This window comes from Micropterus dolomieu, linkage group LG01, assembly GCF_021292245.1.
Source record: "Micropterus dolomieu isolate WLL.071019.BEF.003 ecotype Adirondacks linkage group LG01, ASM2129224v1, whole genome shotgun sequence".
Lineage (NCBI taxonomy): Eukaryota > Metazoa > Chordata > Actinopteri > Centrarchiformes > Centrarchidae > Micropterus > Micropterus dolomieu.
In genome coordinates this window covers 51,466,095-51,485,994 of record NC_060150.1, presented here as the reverse complement: position 1 = coordinate 51,485,994, position 19,900 = coordinate 51,466,095, and the positions used below count along the sequence as shown (strand labels likewise).

The 19,900-nt window shown below is 42.0% G+C and overlaps 1 protein-coding gene across 1 annotated transcript in view; it reads left to right on the top strand.

Moving 5' to 3' along the window:
* Positions 1–19,900, top strand: part of LOC123969148 (nidogen-1-like) — a 65,634-nt gene that overhangs the window by 31,265 nt on the left and 14,469 nt on the right. The window contains exons 4-12 of the mRNA XM_046046274.1: positions 483–1,096; positions 1,229–1,369; positions 4,925–5,176; positions 5,359–5,559; positions 6,842–7,075; positions 9,231–9,368; positions 9,930–10,058; positions 10,993–11,136; positions 15,230–15,352. Coding sequence (XP_045902230.1) covers positions 483–1,096; positions 1,229–1,369; positions 4,925–5,176; positions 5,359–5,559; positions 6,842–7,075; positions 9,231–9,368; positions 9,930–10,058; positions 10,993–11,136; positions 15,230–15,352 — 1,976 coding nt within the window. The remainder of the gene's footprint in view (positions 1–482; positions 1,097–1,228; positions 1,370–4,924; positions 5,177–5,358; positions 5,560–6,841; positions 7,076–9,230; positions 9,369–9,929; positions 10,059–10,992; positions 11,137–15,229; positions 15,353–19,900) is intronic.

Here is a 19,900-nt window from a genome sequence, read left to right as displayed (position 1 = left end):
GGGGGAGAGAGAGAGAGAGAGAGAGAGAGAGAGAGAGAGAGAGAGGGAGGGGGATGGAAGGAGAGCGAGAGGGGAGGGAGGCAGCCTACACAATATACACACAGAGGTACAGACAGTAAAGGCGATGTTGCTATAGACTAAATGAAAAATGGTACAGATATTTATAGTAGTGTTAATGATAATAATCGTAATGTTAATGATTATAATAACAATAATAATAATAGGACTAGTAACAATAGTTGTAGCAGAGGGTGTCGAGCAGGAACACGGGGGCAGCAGGTGACTCGCAACCACAGATCCAGACTCCACAGCTCCAGAGCCAGAAACACCTGCAGGAAGTGATAGGAGGAGAGAGGAGAGGGACGTCTCTTGGATAAGGGATGAAATGTTGTAAACCAAGTCTAGTTGCCCTTTATTTTAACTTTCCTTGGATACACAACTTTCATTAACACAGACATTTCTTCCTTCTTTTAACCAACTAGAAAGACAACTTCGGGACAGAAAGGAGTTTGGGTGTACGAGATTGGCTCCTCACCGGTCTTTCTCGCCATTACACCAGGAATGGTGTCTAGCCTACCAGAGGAGGAGGAGGAGGCCACAGAACCTCCTGTCACCATGTTTCAAAGGCAACCCGATGAGCAACAGAAGGGGGACTTCACAACCTACAAACCTCTGGTGGTACCAGACGGAACGGAGGGGTACCCCACTGAGACTCCCTCTGAGTATCAACCCACTTACCCAGAAGCTGAGACCATCACGCCAGGGTATGCCGAACCGGGGACTAAAGAGCCAGAATACCCTGAATCTGTGACAGTCCCGCCAACATACACCGACCCTCAACCAAGGTACCCTGACACATCTGAGCCGAGATACTCTGGCCAAACCGAGACCGGATACCCGGTCTCCGAGCCAAGATACACCATACCTGAAACCACTGAGCCTAGATACTCTCCAAATGAGCGGCGGTTCCCTGTCCCTGATCCAGTTCAACCACGGTACACCAACCCAGAACCAGTCCAACCAGTGCCACCCTATTCCCGGCCCCATCAACCCCAGATCGTAGTGGTAGACGAAGACGAAGATCTCAATGTCAACGGTAAATCCCAGAAAGTTTTGAACTTTTGTTGAGGATTCAGAACAAAGTGTAAAATAGCGTATAATCCAGTTCTTGAGTTTTGTTGTTTTCATTGAACCCAAGCTGACTGGTTCGTTCTTTGGTTGTTCACAGTATTTGCATACAATTTGGAGACGTGTGCTCACAACAGGCACAAATGCTCGCCGTTTGCTGACTGTCGGGATTACAGCAACGGATACTGCTGCCATTGTAGGCCTGGTTTTTATGGTAACGGGAAGGACTGTGTCGCAGAAGGTAAGAAGCTTAGAAGTCATGTTGTTTGTGTCTAGAAAGATGCAAACACAGTTCGTATCTGTCCATGATTTGGCAAAAATTCTGCTAATTATGCTAGTGGCTCACCTAGTGATCAAGTGATGCCACTACTGGGACAAACCTGTCCTAATTCTTTTTGGAAGGGCTGTTTCTTTGTGGTGTGGTCTTTGTTAAAGCGTATTCATTTTGAATTTTGAATAGTTCTTCCAACAGTTTGTGTTTGGCTTTTTCCTGTTTCAATTTAAACAACACCCCCAACTGTGCACAAAGAAACAATGTAGAAAGCCTTTGGCTTTTATGTCAGAATATGGACAGAAAATACCAATTTCCTGTTTTATCTTTGTAGAAGCTGATAGGCTGTGGGCTGATAACGGGACTTTGACTTTATACAGGAGCCATTGGTTTCTTGTTAGCATGCTGGTGGCTATCACTACCTCACAACAGGATTATTGCCCTCACAATAATACGTCCAAGTTGATGTGGCTCTGATCCTTAAATGATAATGGGAAAGACTGTATCGCAGAAGGTGAGAAGCATGGTTTAGGTAAATGTTGCCATGTTTCTTGAATTGTTATGAGGTTACTAGAAAGATGCAAACACAGATTCTATCTGTCAGTCATTTGGCAAAAATTCAGTTAATTGATCCTTCGCTAAGCCACGCCCCGAATACAGCTGGCCAATCACAGCGCAGAATAGGACTTGCTCTAACTGACGTCCGACACTTTCATGGCTGCGCTCCATTGACTCTAATGCAAAAAGAGTCGTTTTCTAGCTTTTTTTGGCTGTATTTTTCTACCCAGAGAGGTTGAAAGGAGAAGTACGATTTATTCTCTTTCCAAAACCTAAAATAAATCCAGAAAAATGTCGGCTGTGGATTGTTCCTAATGTGATGTGAACGTTATGTAATAAAGCCCTACTGTTCTGCTTTTTAATGATTGTAATAATGACTAGAGGCCTACCCAGCTGTACAGGAACACTGTTGATCCTTAATATCGTTGTCTTTTGTCTCAATCGTCAGGAGATGCGGTGGTTCACTTGTACTGTGTGATAGGTAACGTTAGGCTTTAGCTTCTATCTTTAATTTTTTTCGTCCGTTTGAGTCAGTCTGACAGTGTTGGGTCAGATGTACGACCAGGCTGGGCCAGTTAAGCCTGGTCCCCACCTTCACCAACTTAATAAACTTTGTCAAAAAATACTCCACTAGCTTTCTATTATAGTCAATAAATTTGCAGTCAAAAACTTCTCTGGAGACGGTCAAGAGTCGGTGCAAAAGAGTTTATTCCAAAACAGGACACATAAACCCGTACAACATCCCAGCAGGTCGGAGGATGAAGTCCATCCTATGGTCTGCAGACAGCCTTATATACATCTCTTCTGGGCTGGTTTGCCCCCTCCTTTCCTCATGATGAACTTCTTTTCCTCTGTTATTGTGTTGTTTTTACCAATTAACACTGTTCCCCAGCTGTCATTTATTACTGTAGACTTTCTACATCTTTATACTACTGGATAAGAAGTTCATCATTTACATTTCAACTTCAGTCTCACTGTGTTTTTTAAAGGTTACGCATGCTTAATTTGACACATAATTGTATTTTTTAACCAATTAATATAAGAATAACATAAGTAAAGTTGCATTTTTCATTAATGCTTGGTTCCTTACAGCATTCTTGATGTTATGCTGGCTGCTTTCTGCTTTCTGCTTATCATCTGTCTGTCGTGTTTTTGCCAAGCATCTGTCGGTTTTTTGGTCATCCTCTGTCGTGTTTTTGCAAAGCATGAATTCCTTCAGCAAGTTCACTCAAAGCTCACACAGGTCATAAGCAAATTCACTCAAAGCTCATACTGGCTATAATAACCAGAGGTTGGAAGTTGACAATCAAACCCCCTTAATCAGTAATTAAGCAGATAGTCTTAATGTTAGCAGATTAACACCTCAGCAGTTCCTCGTGTAATCACAACAACAGTAGATAACAGTAGACCAAAGCATGCACTGTCACAGTGTTGGCAGATCTTGCACACCTGCAGCCTCTCTTGTGGTCATAATCTATAGTAGATGACAGCTGGACAAGACAAACCACCTGCAGCCAGTTCCTGCAGTCATTCCTCCCACTCAAGGATCTGTTTTCATGACTACAGTTCACTACTTATAAGTAAAAACTAAAGCATATCTATGTAAAAAGAAAATGAATAAGAATGATTAATGATTAATACTAGTAAAATGATTAAAAATGATGATATAAGAATGATTACTTAAAGTAACTGATTAAAGATAATAAAACTGATTAAAATGATTAACAAAGATTATTATTATTGATTAAGGATAATCACTGATGACTGTTTATTGACTGATGTCTAACTTTTTGTCTGCAATGCTCCCCCTCTCTGTGTCCTAGGCATGCCCTCTGCTGATCACGGCATTTTAACCAAAACCCTGACTTTGTGGAATAAGCTGGTGTCTCTTGTGCTGTTTGCTATAGACAGGACATTCTTACTGTATTGATGTATGTTTTGTAACACAATTTTCACTAATTCTGCTTCTACGTTTTCCTCTGCTGGGGTTTTTGATGATGCCTTGCTGTGCTCATCCTGTTCCTTACACACATGCCTGCTGACACACACATGTGCTACTGTTACTGCCTCCGGGCAGCTAGACACAGAGAGGACCACACACTCTCAGAGCTACAGAGTTTCAGCGTTGTGATCTTAACTTTACACTATATAATAGCACTCTAAATGATGACAATAGCTATAGAGTTTTGACACTGTAATCTTAACTTTACACTCTAAAATAATACTTTAAATGATGCCAATGCAGACCACCTTCGCTCTAGCAATTAATGATAACAATTTAGGCTGCAATGTTCTAAAATAATTCTCAACAACAGCCTGAATACAACCTTCAAATGTACTGTATAATGCAACTACAAAACTGTCTGCTTCTTTTTGAGATCACTTTTTCCAACAAATTTGACAATATTTCTGCAGTAATAAGATAGTGGCAGCGCAGGCAGTTTGTCGGACTTAGCAACAGTAACTAAGGGGGGCGGGGTTTAGCGAAGGGTCAATTACGCCAGTTTGCAGTAGCTCAGCTAGTAATCATGTGACACTTACGTGATGTAAATAACTTCTCTGTGTGTTTTTATTTTTAGGGTTTTCTGCATATATTCTTCTACTAACTGTACTTGCAAGTCATATTTGACCACAGATATAGAGATTATTTATTTAGCCTTTAGCAACAATAGTAGATTGACCTTTTACTTAGAATATGGATAGAAAACTTCCTGTTTTAGCTTTGTAGGAAAGCTGATGAAAGACTCTCTATAAAAGAGGAAATGAGGAAAATATGCTAGAGGAACAAGCTAAACCAGGAAAAGGCGGGACCTTGACTTTAACCCAGAAGCGATTGGTCTCTTGCTAGCGTGCTGGTGGTTATCACTACCTCACAACAGCAACTACCTCCATGTTGATGCGGCTCTGATCCTTAAATGGCACTACTGAACTTCTGTTTTATTAATCACATCTTTTGTTATTTCCCAGGAAAACCACAGAGAATGAATGGAAAGGTAAACGGTCGAGTGTTCGTTGGTAACTCGCCTTCCCCCGTGGAGCTCAGTAACCACGACTTGCACTCGTACGTGGTAGCCAATGACGGACGGGCCTACGTGGCTATCAGCAACATCCCTGACAGCGTGGGCCCCTCCCTACAGCCGCTGTCCTCCATGGGAGGAGTCATCGGCTGGGCCTTTGCCCTGGAGCAGCCCGGCTACCAGAACGGCTTCAGTCTCATTGGTGAGGAGGCATGTTGTTGTGCGGCGTTGTTGCTCTGTCTGAATGTAAATAATTGAGTTAATGGCTTAAAGGTTAGCTTGGCTCGAGTCCGGCCAGGATCTTTTGTTGCTCGTCATTGTATTTTGTTAAGCCTTGCTCGACTCTGTTCAGACGCTCACATGTTTTCTCACACGTCCACGCAGGCGGTGTGTTTTCCCGGCAGGCCGAAGTTATCTTCCAGCCCGGTAACGAGCGTCTGAGCATCAAACAGCAGTTTAAAGGAATCGACGAACACGACCACCTGGTGGTGAGCACCCAGCTGGAGGGACGTCTGCCCGCCATCGAGCTGGGATCCTCCGTCCAGATCAACCCGTACAAGGAGATCTACCAGTACGACAGAAACTGTAAGGACCAACTAAAACCAATAAAATGACGCTGTGCGTTGTGGTGTTAATAGATTGTGCATATTGTATATAACACTTAAATTAGCTCTGACCAGAAGTGTCTGTAGCTGTACGTTTGAACACTTTTGGTTTTTTGGCGAGTTTGGTTAGTGTTGCAGTTAGCTTGGTATGCTCACTTCAGGTCATATGGGATGGGTGGTAGAAATGAAAAGAGTGTTCACATCATCAGACAACTCACAACGGTCCTGGTAGCCTGGAGGCGAAGGAACACATCAGATAAGCACAACATCTCACACCTCTGGTTTGATTATGTTCTCATTATGACCTACCTTTACTCAGTTAGCTGACGCTTATCCTAAGCAACTTACAATTGCTATATATATATTGCTTGAGAGGTTGCACGCCTCTGGAGTCACCAGGGGTTAAGTGTCTTGCTCAGGGACACATTGGTGGATGTGCAGTGGGAATGAAACCCAGGTCTCCCACAGCAAAAGCATAGGTCTTCACCACTTATTCGTGCAGCATTTAGAAACTAACATTAGCATGTGGGGTTATAGCTGTCGTGGTGAAGTTCCCCTGTGGTGATTTATTGTGGCTCAACGGTATGCAGTATTATTGCCATTTTTGTTTTGTTCTTGCAAATTACTTCATTTATGATTAAAAAAAACCTCCAAAAGTTCCACAAATAGCAGCATGAAAAAACTGTTACAGGCAACCAAGATACTACGCTCGTTATTTAGTTTGCTTTAAATGAGGCTTAACGGTCACACAGTTACTCTTGACTGAATATTTTCTGGTTTCTTTGCTCCTCTGTGAATATATCTTTGGGTTCTGGACAAAACAAGACATTTGAAGACGTATCTTTAGTTACTTGCAGCCCTATTTAATCCTTTATTGTAGTTGCTACTGTGTCAGCAACACTGAAATATGAGGATGTTTAACCATCCAGACATCTTGATTATTGTATAATTTTGCTGCCTATTTCTAGTTTTTATATTTAGAATATAATGTAATAATGTAATAAAATGTATAATGTAAATTTTAATTTTATGGAAAAAAATAATTAATTAAATTACATTCAATTCAAGTAACTGACACTTTTATCCAAGGAAACAAAACTTCATCTTCATCAATCCACTGAACTTCTTTAAGTTACTACATTTAGAAACAATAAGAGAAAAAGAGTTTGTTTGTTTTGGGCCAAGGTGCCACCTGAACAGATCAGTTTTCAGCCTGTGATGAATCTTAATGTGTGTTCTTCTTCTTCTTCTCCTCTTCTCAGTGATCACTTCCTCCTCCAACCGCGACTACACAGTCACGTCCCCTCAGGGTGGCGTCCAGACCAGGAGCTACCAATGGCGTCAGACGATCACCTTCCAGAGCTGCCCGCATGATGAGGCCACCAGGGCGGCGCCGTCCACCCAACAGCTCAGCGTGGACCAGATCTTTGTGATGTTCGATGCCCGCAACCATCTGATCCGCTACGCCATGAGCAACAAGATCGGCTCCGTCCACAGTGAGTTTCAGTTCATCAGCGCCGAAACATTAGAAAAACTGATTGAATAAAGATGCTTGAAGAAATGAGAAGCAAAGACAACAAAAACACAAAGTACATCACACTCCTCTGAGCAGGAAGTTACAACTGAACTAGTGTGTGATGCGTTCTCCTGAGTTTTTGTAAAAGAAGTGCATGTTTTAGACTTCAGGGTGTTCAGGTCCTCCTTAAAGAGACGTCTGTGTCTCCTGGTCGTCTGTCAGGGACAGTCGGAGCAAACGTGTTATTACCCAGAGGAATGCACTGAAAAACGCCTCCGACAGTTTAGTGCCTCGGCCCTGTGGGCAGTGGAACATCAGAGGAAGATAAACATCATCCGAGCCCGGCTGTATTTCCTCAGCTGCAATCAGAGAGGCTGTGAGAACGTTGGCAGGGGGTGAAGGCCGCCGGACGAGGTCAATGAGATACCAACCGCCAGTCCGAGAGGGAGGGATGTGGGGGGAGGGCATCAGGAGGTGGGTTAAAGGTAAAAGTGCAGGTGGGGGCTGTTGATGGGATGCTTCAGAGTTACACAAGCAAACATAGCTCAGTTTGTTGGCAAAAAGTGGAACATCTGGGTCGTGTTTCCTGTGAGGAGGTGAAGGTCAGGAGCTCCAACGCTCAGCTGCATGATGGGAACAAGACCGGGCAGTCATTTCACTCTCTGGTAGATAATCAATAAACCGTTTTATAAAGCAAAAATGTCAAACAATCTCTGGTTGTAGCTTCTCAGAGGTGACAATATCACTGTGAGCTGAAAAAACAAATGAGACATTTGAAGACGTGAACTTGTTATGGACATTTTTTTATATCTGTTGACATTCAGAAGGTTAAAGAATTAATTGGTTTATCAAAAAAAAAAAACGATATTTTCTTTCAAATTTTTATTTATTAGGATAAAGCCCTTGAGATGTACCATCTTGTTTTCAAGGGGGTCTTAACATACATCACATCCAAAACAACAGAACAGTGACAAAATAAAATTGACCCTTTGCTTAGCCACGCACCCCATAGTTACTGTTCCGACAAAATGTCTGACTTTTATCACGGCGCTACCGCTGTCTATTACAGCACTCCCATTCAATCATTAAAAAGAAGAACAGTAGGGCTTTATTACGTTACATTCAGTAGGAAGTTAGCTAGTTAGCTAACTAACATTACATTAAGAACAATCCACAGCCGACATTTTGCTGAATTTATTTTAGGTTTTGGAAAGAGAATAAATCGTACTTCTCCTTTCAACCTCTCTGGGTAGCGACTGTAACTATTACAGGTGCCCCAGGAACAGTTCTTTTGCATTAGAGTCAATGGAGCGCAGCCATTAAAGTGTCACCTTTTATGGTGACACATAAACCTTTTAGAAAGGTTTATTTGCACATTAAGAAAACATTCCATGCAATTAAAATATAGAAGAAACAAAAAAAGTAACTTAAGCTAAATAAAAACGCTGAAAAAGCTGCTGATTCTAAAATGACCCAAAAACGTGCAGCACCAACTTCTTTTTGGCCAAGTTTTCCATTCTCTCCCTGTGAACATGACAAAAGAGGAGGGAAGACTGAATCATGCCTGCATATGTGTTGCCTCAGAAGAGAAACAGGAGGTCCCCCCAGACTCATATACCTCGGCATTGAGGATATCTTTAAAACACTGTTTAAGGATCTTTTCGTCTCGTTCTCATGAAAATAATATTGTGTATTGTGATGTCTTGCGAGCTAAGTGTCTCTTCACGCTCCTAACCTGAGCACCTATGTCCCCACCACTTTCACAAAAGGATCGAACTCGAGGGCGTCACTTTGTGTTGAACAAACGGTCCATTGTGAGTGTGACAAAGTTAGAGGAATGTGATGATGAACCTGTGGAGAAGAATAACAAAGCGGGACAACCGCAGCGTGTGATTTCTACATCTCTGTAGTTTCAGTACAAATGGGGAGCAGAGTTGACCCGCTGGCACCTCGAAACAAAAAGTGAACGGTTAACAAGGTTTTTATAAAAACACCAACCAGTTTCTGCTCCGGCGCAGGTGGTAAAAACGTTTGGCGGGCCGTCCTGAGCGCAGTCTTACTGGTCATATTGTGGAATCACATCAGTAAACACTCCAGAGTCGAGGTTTCTGACGATGTCTTTGTGTTTGTGACAGGCGGCCTTCCAGAGCAGAACCCATGTTTCACCGGCAGACACAGCTGTGATATCAACGCGGCGTGCAGACCGGGCGAAGGCCTCCAGTTCACCTGTGAATGTACCAACGGTTTCGCCGGAGACGGACGCAACTGCCACGGTAACACGGCCTCAGAGATAAATGTGTTTATAGACGATAAATGGTCCTCAGTGCTGCCAGTTTGCCAGTGCTGTTGAATAATAAGTTTTTAGGATGTAAACAATCCGTATAGCGCCTTTTTGACCACTCAAAGCGCTTTTACACATCTGCATTCACCAGTCACACACTTTCATTCACTGAGCCTAAGTGCTCAAACAGAAACTAACATTCATTGGTGGTGGAACAGCCCCCAGAGGCAATTCAGGGTTCAGTATCTTGCCCAAGGACACTTCGACATACAGCCTGGAGGAATTGGATTGGACCGCCATCCTTCCAATTAATGGGCAACCCGCTCTACCTCCTGAGCCACAGCTGCTCTGCTGAACAAACTTGCTTTACAAAGAATAAAATATACAAAGCAAACGATAAAAGTAAAGGCAGGGGGAGTTCAGCGACTGAAACAAAAAAAGCATGGGCTATTGTTTGAAGTTTTATGCACTCAAAAAGTACCTCAAAATAGTACTGAAGAACAGCACTTGAGTAAATGTATCATTCCCCTTTGTATTGGTTTGTTATTGGCAGACATTGACGAGTGCAGAGAGACTCCTCAGGTCTGCGGATCCAACACCGTTTGCAGTAATCAGCCCGGAACTTTCCGCTGCGAGTGTTCAAGCGGCTTCGTGTTCGCCAGCGACGGAAAGACCTGCATCGGTACGTTCATGTGTGTGTTGACAGCTGTGTGACGAGTCCCTCGTTGCACATACAGATGTTCTGAAAGCTGCCAGCAGATGTGAACAGTAAATGTTTTGTTCTTCTGTAAATGGGGTGTTTCAAACTGATAAATCTGCAGGGATCAGTCCTTGAAGTCACCATGTACAGTGGCCCTGAGGTGCCAAAAAACAAAATTTTACTATGTTTTGTTTTAGATGAAAGTAAGCTTTGATATAAAATAAATCCCTGGTGCAGTAATGGTTTGTGATTGTTGTGTTAAATAAACCTTAGCAATGAATAAATAATCAAACACTCCCAAGGAAGTATTTAAGTTCTGACACAAACTGAATCAAGTTCAGAATTTCGTTTTCAGCTCAGTGTCATGCCCTACATACTCAGAAAGGCCTGCGATCCGAAGACGTCCTTTGAGTTGGATTGAATCAGAGCTCTTCTATTCTACTCTGGGGTCCCCCGGATGAGTACCTCTGAGCCGACACTGTTTAATTGGAGAAACCAAACTGAATTTGTAACTTGAAACACGAAATTTAAATAATGCTCACAAGCAATAAAAGTAAAATTCAATTTCAAACCATTAGATAAAATTTTAATTAAATTTAGCAAACATCTTTCAGTTTAAAATAATTCTGTACACTTCAGTGCAAAAATACACAAATGAAGAGATCACAACGCATTTCAAAAAACAGGGATCAGATTTCCTTTTTCCCTGTTACTTTAAGTGAAATATTTTGATTTTTATTTTATTACAGTCGAAAACAGTCGCTTAATTTATCAATTATTATGCAGCCCTGTAGCTGTGCAGACTTTTTAAAATGCATCACCATGTCCTCTGTCTGTCCCGGTGTCTTTGGTCTGTCCTGTGGATTCTGTCTGTGCCCTGTATCAGCTCTAACATGTGGTCTGTCTCGTCCTGCAGAGGAGGACCGCCCAGTGGATCACTGTCAGAGAGGAAGTCACGACTGTGACGCTCCTTATCGAGCTCTGTGCAGCTACACCGGAGGCTCGGCCTTCGTCTGCTCCTGCCTGCCGGGCTTCGTGGGAGACGGCCGGGTGTGTCGGGGTGAGTTCACAGAGTTTATGAGTCGGTGAGCTCAGTAACCTTCTCCCAGATAAAGAAACTAGAGCCCTCATCAGAACATAGCAAGAAACAGGGTTGTCTTGTTTAAAGGACATCAAAAGGATTTTCTGAAAGCATCAAAAGCTGTAATAAATTCACATATCATCGCGACGCAGACTTGGACGATTATGAATCAATTCACAAATGTCCATAATCGATTATTTAGAGGTTAAAGTATATATGTAAGTTTTTGATTTTAGTAAATCAAATTTTCATTGCCTTATTGTCAATGGGCTCAAAAGTCACTTAGAAATGAAGCACACGCCTGTTTTCTCCGTTGCTCGCATCAGCCACTATTCTGCTTTTAATGTGAGGACACCGGGTCGGATTCAGCCCTGTGCGCGCTCCCGAGCCTCTCACGCTACAGCGACAACACGGCAGCTAACGACATGCAGTCCACTAACAGCATAAAACAAATGGATTAGTTCAACATCAAGCTGATAAAACTATTACTGTAACGTTGCAGTAGGGGTTTACCTGAGTTTCCACCATGTTGTGTGAAGCTGTCTCCCTGCATGTGATGATCTGCCTCGATCACTCATGAGTTAAAGCGAGCACGCATACGAGCACACGCCTGGTTGCAATCTTAAAACCGCACCGCTAGTGGCCGCTGGAAACTCCATAATGCCAAATGCAGAAGTGCAGCTCCGGAGCATCTGCGCGGTGCACACAACGGAGACGTGTGGTTCTACCTGTTCTGCACAGACAGCTGCTGATTGAGTGACTGCTGCTACTAAACTTTACACATGATCAATAAAGTCAACGTGCAACTAGCGTCGATGATTTTAACCCGCACGCTGTGCAGCACGGTAGCGCTCAGCTAGCGTCCTCTGCTCAGTCTTCACAGGACAGCTACGTGACGGGCGGCAGTAGGTGACGGCGAAAGCAGTGGAGCAGAGGAAAACGTGAGCGTTACGCTTCAGACTGGCTGTAAATGTACAGTGCAGGTCACAGCGTGTCACTTTATTAAAGTCTGTTGTTTTCCAACTGCTGGAAAAGTGAAGGCAGCGCTAACGTTAGCTACCATCTCCTCTTCAGACTGCGGTCTGGAAGCTGAGCAGGACGCTAGTTCAAGTTCATCCACATGTCGAGTACACAATGAACCCAATGCTGTTGCTCAAGGCCCATGGTGCTCAACACAAGATTACAATAATCAGCTTACAGGACACAAACATGTAACTACACTAGACGAGACAAAGAAAGGAACAGATATATTAAGGTGGAGTGAACGTGGTTTGGCTGGAGCATTGTAAAGTGCGTAGTTCAACCCCTATGCAATGTTAGCTACATTTATATGAAGTAACATTAAATATCTGCATTTCATTACTACCTACTTGTTTGGATTGTTACAAATACTTTGCTTTAGAAGTACCAAGTAGTCACACAGTGAGAAAAATACATCTCTTTGTTTTACAATCGCCTCATAATCGTAATGAGGTGCCTAGAAATTCCCACCCTTGAGGTGATGCATCGAGGAATCGAATAGAATCAAATCGTGAGACCGGTGATGCACACCCTTATTTTCTAGAATCTAAGCAAAACTGCAGTAAATCCAAGCTGCTGACTGAGATTAGATTATCTGTGACCCAATCTGCTTCTGACAATCTGCCTATTTGTAATAATTAGAGTAACTAATTATTAGAAACATTACTCCTCACAGTAGCTGCAGGGCTGTGGTATTAGAGTGCATAAGTTTTAGCTAGCTGTACCCAATAAACTGGACACTTGGAAGAGCTGCTAGGCTAACTAGCTAACCTAGATAACCTTGATATATTAGCAAGTGAAGATTGTGTGTTGGATTTATAGTAGTATTAGAGTAGATGTGTACAGTTTTACATTTACTCATTTGGCAGACGCTTTTATCCAAAGCGACTTACATTTGAGGAACAACATACAAGCATCAACAGAGCATCAAATACAGATCTACAACTGGCAGTAAATTGAGAAGAGAAGGGGCCCTACCGCCACTCTGAAACCGTTTAGTATAAATGCGGAGTGTGTGGTCCTGCGTCTGGACTGCGTGTGTTCTTAAGATTAAAATATTAAACATTGGTTAAATCTGTCGTTATCTGTGTGTGTCCCACAATTTTAACTTCGGTTAATATCTGAAAACCCTCCTGTGAGCAGCAGGCGTTAGTGAGTTGTTAAAGAAATGTTAAAGAAATTCCTTCCCCCCGTTTCGTCCCCCCGTCCCACTCTGGTCCAGCTGAGCTGAATGAACATTCTTCAGGTCAGACTCTCTAGACTCGTTGAAGAAAAGGGGGGGGCGGGTGTATATAAGAGATAAGCTGCACAGCTGTAAGGCAGAGTTTGACATTTCCTCCCCAGGTGGAAGTATTTCCTGTCCCCGGGGCCCGCAGCACCGGCTTAAAGTTTAGAACTCTGCGAGGTCACATGGAAAACTCTGGTTCTATAATGCTGCTCTCATTCAGTCCTTCCTTGATTTGATTGGTTAAATTTCCAAAATCGCCACCGTGATACAAATTTGTTATTAAATTAAAAATGTGTTTGGATTTTTGAAACCCTTAAAGGTCCAGTGTGAAATATATATTTGGATCTTTTGACAGAAATTAAATATAAGATCCATAACTATGCTTTCAGTAGTGTATAAAGACCATACGTAATGAACCGTTTTGTTTTTATTACCTTAGAATGAGACATTTATATCTACATACACCGCGAGGCTTCTTACAAGGAGGTCGCCATGTTGCGCCGCCATGTTAATACAGTAGCCCAAAAGGACAAACTGCTCTGCTCTGTTTTGTTGTTGAAAAAGAAGTAATGTTAGTTGTAGCAGTAGTCGTATGGTTTATTAGAAGTTAGAAGAGAAGTGCAATTTGGACAAATGGAGGACTACACGTACCCAGGCCGTTAAAAAGCAACGCCAAGGGGTCTTGACCAGGCGTTCATTTGTGACGCCCAGGGCCCAGTTGTTCAAAAGTAATCTGATCGGATTTCAGCTATCGGATTGGATCAAATCTTGAACATGCGTTTTTCAAAAGAAAAAATTCTGAAATCAGATCACCTAATCCAGTGCTGGTTTTGATCAGGATCAAACCTTCAGTTTGTGTTGTTCAAAAGTTTTAAGTGGGATTGGGATCCAAAAAAATCAGGATTATCCTGATCCTAACAGAAGCGTGGATTCAGGGTGGATTTTTGGAACAAAATGTCATGAAACTTCAAGGTTTGTCAAATTATACAACATTTTACCATGTAGCAGCATATATATATAAACACTTATTTATATTTTTCACTTGATTTGTTTAAACTTTAGTGATAGTAGTAAAATAAAAAAAACAGAATTTTGTCCCCATAACATAAACCCACAAACAGCTGACAGTATCAAACTAAAATAATGTATTTCGCTTATTACTGTAAATTAATTACAAAGGCACAATCATCAGAAGTGAAAACACTTCACTTATGTTATAACAACTTGTGTTTTAATGTGCGTTTTCGGTCTCTTCAAATTAAAGTGAGCCGACGGTGGCTGTTCTACCTGTTGGTCTTTGTATCATTAACAGCCTATGTTTTGATATGTGGTCCCATTTAGAGCGCTTGAAATCCAGATTTGGTAATCCTGAAAAGTTTGTATGTGGATAAGGGTGATCCAATCCAACATTGCTTTGAAAAACCGGCACAAAAGTAAGATGGATTACCTGATGCTGCATAGCAAAACATGGGATTTTCAAATCCGGATTCTGATCCAGATTAAATTTTTTGAACAACTGGGCCCTGGAATGAAAATGGGTCCACCAGATACAACATGCTAGTTAGCGAGTTTAAGAGCTGGTCGCTGCTCCGCTCGGTGGACGCCGATGTTAGTCTTTGTCAGTCCACCATTTCGGCTCTGAAACGAGGTTCACCCTGAGGACTTTAAAGTGTGTTCAAATGGACGTTTCGAGGGACGAGTCGTACATTTGTTTTCAGAGCCAGCACCTAGTGGACATTATTGGTACTACATCCAAAGATGGCAGTTGATGCGGTCTGTGCTCTTTGGTTTGTCTTCATCTTTATTTTCTTTCCACCTGTTCAGACGTAGACGAGTGTCAGCAGGACCGATGTCACCGCGACGCCTTCTGCTCCAACACGCAGGGCTCCTTCTCTTGCCAGTGCCACCCTGGATTCCACGGTGACGGCTTTCACTGCAGCCCCACAGGTAGGTAACGCTCCGACACCCGTGTGCTCAGAGACTCCAAACTGATTTTGTTTGTCTGAAACAATCCTGCCGCCTCGAGAGAAATCTTTGAGTAGCAGGAGTGTAAACTACACGGTTTTAAATGAACGGGTTAAAAGGTGTTGAAGCAGCAGAGTGGTCCTTTTAACTACCGTCAGTGGTGGACAAAGTACTCAGATCTCTTGTACTATTATATATTAGATTATTAGATTATTATTCCTCATGCATTCATGTAAAAGGTTGAGGTTGAAGAATTTTGTATCAGACTGCAACTAATTATTTTCATTGTGGATCAATCTGCTGATTATTTTCTCCATCAATCAATTGTAAATATTCTTAAAATAGTGAGAAATGTTGTCATAGTTACCAAGAGCCCAAAGTGACGCCTTCACAATGTATGTTTTGTCAGTCGAAATCTCATAATTATAAAAATATTCAACAGGAAAAGCATGAAAAATGACTTATCGATTACCAAAATAGTTACCAATTGAATTTCTGCCAATCTCTTAATGTACAAGCAGTACTCCTATAAACTCTTGGATAGTTTAATTTATTTATATATATATATATAAAAATAATAATTTGTACCTAAGCACAGTACTTGAGTGTATATACCGTCTGCTGACTGACAAAGAGCTTTAATACGAAAACGTTTCAGTGTGGCAGCCAGTGACGAATGGAAGCTGCAGAGTGTAAACATCGAGGTGACAGCAGAGCAGAGAGGTTGGCGCTCTGAGTGTAAACAGATTTCACATTAGACTCAACAGACGCTTGACGGCGCACAGCTGAGGTTCATGTCAGCGGCCTCGGATCTATTCAGGGTTACCGACTCACAGAACAATAAGAGAAAACTCATGGTAAATTTTCCATTTCTAGCATTTCTTATTTCACCATTTTTATTCTTCTTCATTCTTTAACCTCAATTTAGTATTTACTTAGACGCACACACCTACACCTGTGCTGCAAACACACCTGCTGGCCCCGGCTCTTCCTGTCTCTCCCTGTATCTCTCTGCTCTGCTGACTTTCTCCATCAGCAGTACGCATAAGTCACCAAAAAGACACAGAACTTGTCTTCTTCGTCGGCTGTTACTGTACCTGTCCGCCCAAGTAAAGTCCATATGTGGGAAACACTGTCCTCAAACAATGATTGTCTAATCAAAGCTTAGCAACCAAAGCTAAGTGTGAAAGTAATACATTTCCTGTTGATGCTTTTATTGATGTTCTCTTCCTCCTGGTTTGATGTGTCATCAAGCAGACACCTGGTTGGCTGACGGCAGGTGTAATTTACAGCGGTAGCTTTCCCCGCCTGCTTAGTTGTTGTTGTTGTTGTTGTTATTGTTGTGTGTTGGTGGTCCGACGTCGTCCAAAACCTCCAGACTCCTTCGGTGATTGCAGGTGTCAGTGAGCTAATTACAGCTCCTTCCACCACACCAGACTTCTGTCATATTTTTGCTGTTTTTATGACCCTGGCCTCTGAAAGTACAGTACTTTTTTTGCTCCCCTGTCAAAGCTTGTCACAGCGTCTGTTTCCTTTTGTCTGCTCGGACGGTCTTTGATCTTCGCTCCCCTTATCAGAGGGTCTTCTTGCTGTTTGTGGTTTTATTTCGGCTGATTGCTGGAAGCAGACGTGGCGCTGTGAGGACACTCCGCTGTCAGTCAGACGGGGCTGTTATGGCTGCTTTGTGGTTCGTCTCTCAGATACCCTGGAGGATAGGAGCGTGAGGAGGCTCTTCCAGATGTCACTGTGGCCCCTGGATGTGACCGCAGAGATAAAGAGCCTCTTGCTCGCCTTTAATCTGTGGTTCCTTCCACAGCTCTTTATCTGCAGCTGCCACGTACTGAAGTCTGTTCATATGCAAGAAAACACAAAAAGTTAAATAAAAGTAGAGCTGTGAGGAGCTCCGCTGCAGAATATTCTGTAGCCTTAAACAAAAACTGTTGAATGGAATTTGATTGTGTACGTTGTGAAAAGTCAAGTCGAGGCAAGTTTATTTGTACAGCAAAATTTAAAAACAAGTCAACTCACTGTGCTTTATGTAAAACATGACAGCAACGGAAAAATAAAATACAAGTTTTAAAAGGGTTAAATAGAAAATAAAAACAGTTTAATTTACCTGGTAAACCTATTAGTTCACCCATAATTTTAATGGGTTATGAATAACCAGGCTTTTCATCTTCCATAGTTTTGCTTTTTTGGTTTCCCATCTCTCTTACCGGTCAAACCTTGTACGATATTTATATCCTCTTACTCAAGATCGTCACCGTAAATACAGATTGTTTGCGCAACAATCTTGGTAAAAACAGTCAAAACAGCAGAGAAAACTCTGCTCGGCCCTGTTAAGACTATGACTACTTATGAGAGAGAAGAAACCAACTGAGTTTTAAAAGCAAAGAATATCAGATTTTAGAAAAATGTTCCCCTGAAAACAGGAAAGTAAAAGTTAGGGATGCACCAAAATGAAAATTCTTGGCAGAAATTTAATATAATGAAAAACATTCCTGAATACTGAACAAGGTTTTTCACATTTTTAACATTTATTTTGCCTTTTTTTTTTTTACCACTGCATAAATTAAACAGTCAAATGTGTTTTTTCCTCAGTGTTTCCCACAGGATGTGGAGAGACTATAGTGGGGGGGCTGACACCCGAGAGGGTCCGATTAAGTAAATTACATGTGTCCATTTACTTTTAATGGCCACATGGCCATTAAAAGCCACTTATATGTTTTATACTTTCTGTGAATATAATCTAATTAATCTTATTTCCATCCTGCACAGACGCCTTATTTTTAAAACCAGACTTTGTCACATGTGTATCCTCACGCTAAATCCATCCAGTCCGAGCCAGTTTGATAAATAATGTTTTAAGTGGTTCTCGTATGGCGTAACATGAAGACTTCACAGCCTGTCTTCAGTAGGACTCTCATACTGCAACACTTGTCTTTGTAAAGAGACAAACTGACAGGATAAAGTCTCTAACCTGCCTGTCAGCTCGCTCTGGGCCGCTTCAGTTACCATAAAGGCTTGAATACGTGTGCACTCCAAATGTAGGTGCTGCTAGCTTAATCTCCTTCTCACAGAGGAGTGACAGAAACACTCAAAGCGGTTCTTTTCTAAGAAGTCAGCCACAGATGGACATATAGATAAAATGTTAAATGTCAAATTTGCATGTTAGCTTTGTTCTAAATTTTATTGCAAACGAGACATTAACTTAACTCAATGTCTTCAAGTTTGTAGTGTTTTTTCCAAAAATCTAATAACCTCATTGCCGTCCGACATAATTAGGCACTCTGTGTTTTTGTCCGGCTCACTCTATTTGAAATGGGACCAAATATCTAAGCGCCTCTTTCTCCCTAGGATGTTGCGTTCATCACCAGAGTTCACATCCTCCACAGTAACGTTTCCCTCGCGCAGCAGGCGTCGCCCTGGTTGAGAGATAAAAATACCGCTGAGGTTTGAGGGAGAAAATATGGCCTGTAATATTTTGTCTCCTCATTATCATTGTCTCCTCAGACAAAAAGATTTAACATTTTTATTTTATGAATTACATTTTAGTGTCATTTTTCGTCAACTATATTGCACGTTAATTTAGTCACCGTTTTGTCAGGGGGAGCTTGATTGCTGCCTCGTCTCGCATAGCCTCTCGTCTCTCCACACTTCGTTTCAGGGAGGCCGATCAGAAGAAAGTGGGCTTTTAGGGAGTGTTCAGAATATAAAGTATGATCCTGAAAATGAGAATATTATGTAAATGCTCTGTACTTTGGACCACTCAGCAGCAGTCCAGTCCTTTTTGTCTTTAGCCCAGGCGAGACGCTTCTGACGCTGTGTCTTGTTCAAGAGTGGCTTGACACAAGGAATGCGACAGCTGAAACCCATGTCTTGCATACGTCTGTGCGTGGTGGTTCTTGAAGCACTGACTCCAGCTGCAGTCCACTCTTTGTGAATCTCCCCCACATTTTTGAATGGCTTTTGTTTCACAATCCTCTCCAGGGTGCGGTTATCCATATTGCTTGTACACTTTTTTCTACCACAGCTTTTCCTTCCCTTCGCCTCTCTATTAATGTGCTTGGACACTTTAGCAATGACCTTTTGTGCCTTGCCCTCCTTGCGCAAGGTGTCAATGGTCGTCTTTTGGACAGCTGTCAAGTCAGCAGTCTTCCCCATGATTGTGTAGCCTACAGAACTAGACTGAGAGACCATTTAAAGGCCTTTGCAGGTGTTTTGAGTTAATTAGCTGATTAGAGTGCGGCACCAGGTGTCTTCAATATTGAACCTTTTCACAATATTCTAATTTTCTGAGATACTGATTTTGGGGTTTTCATTAGTTGTCAGTTATAATCATCAAAATTAAAAGGAATTAACACTTGAAATATATCAGTCTGTGTGGAATGAATGTGTACATTATACAAGTTTCACTTTTAGAATGGACTTACTGAAATAAATCAACTTTTTGATTATATTCTAATTATATGACCAGCACCTGTACATCTGCATTCACCATTCACACACTGAGCCTAAGTGCTCAAAGAG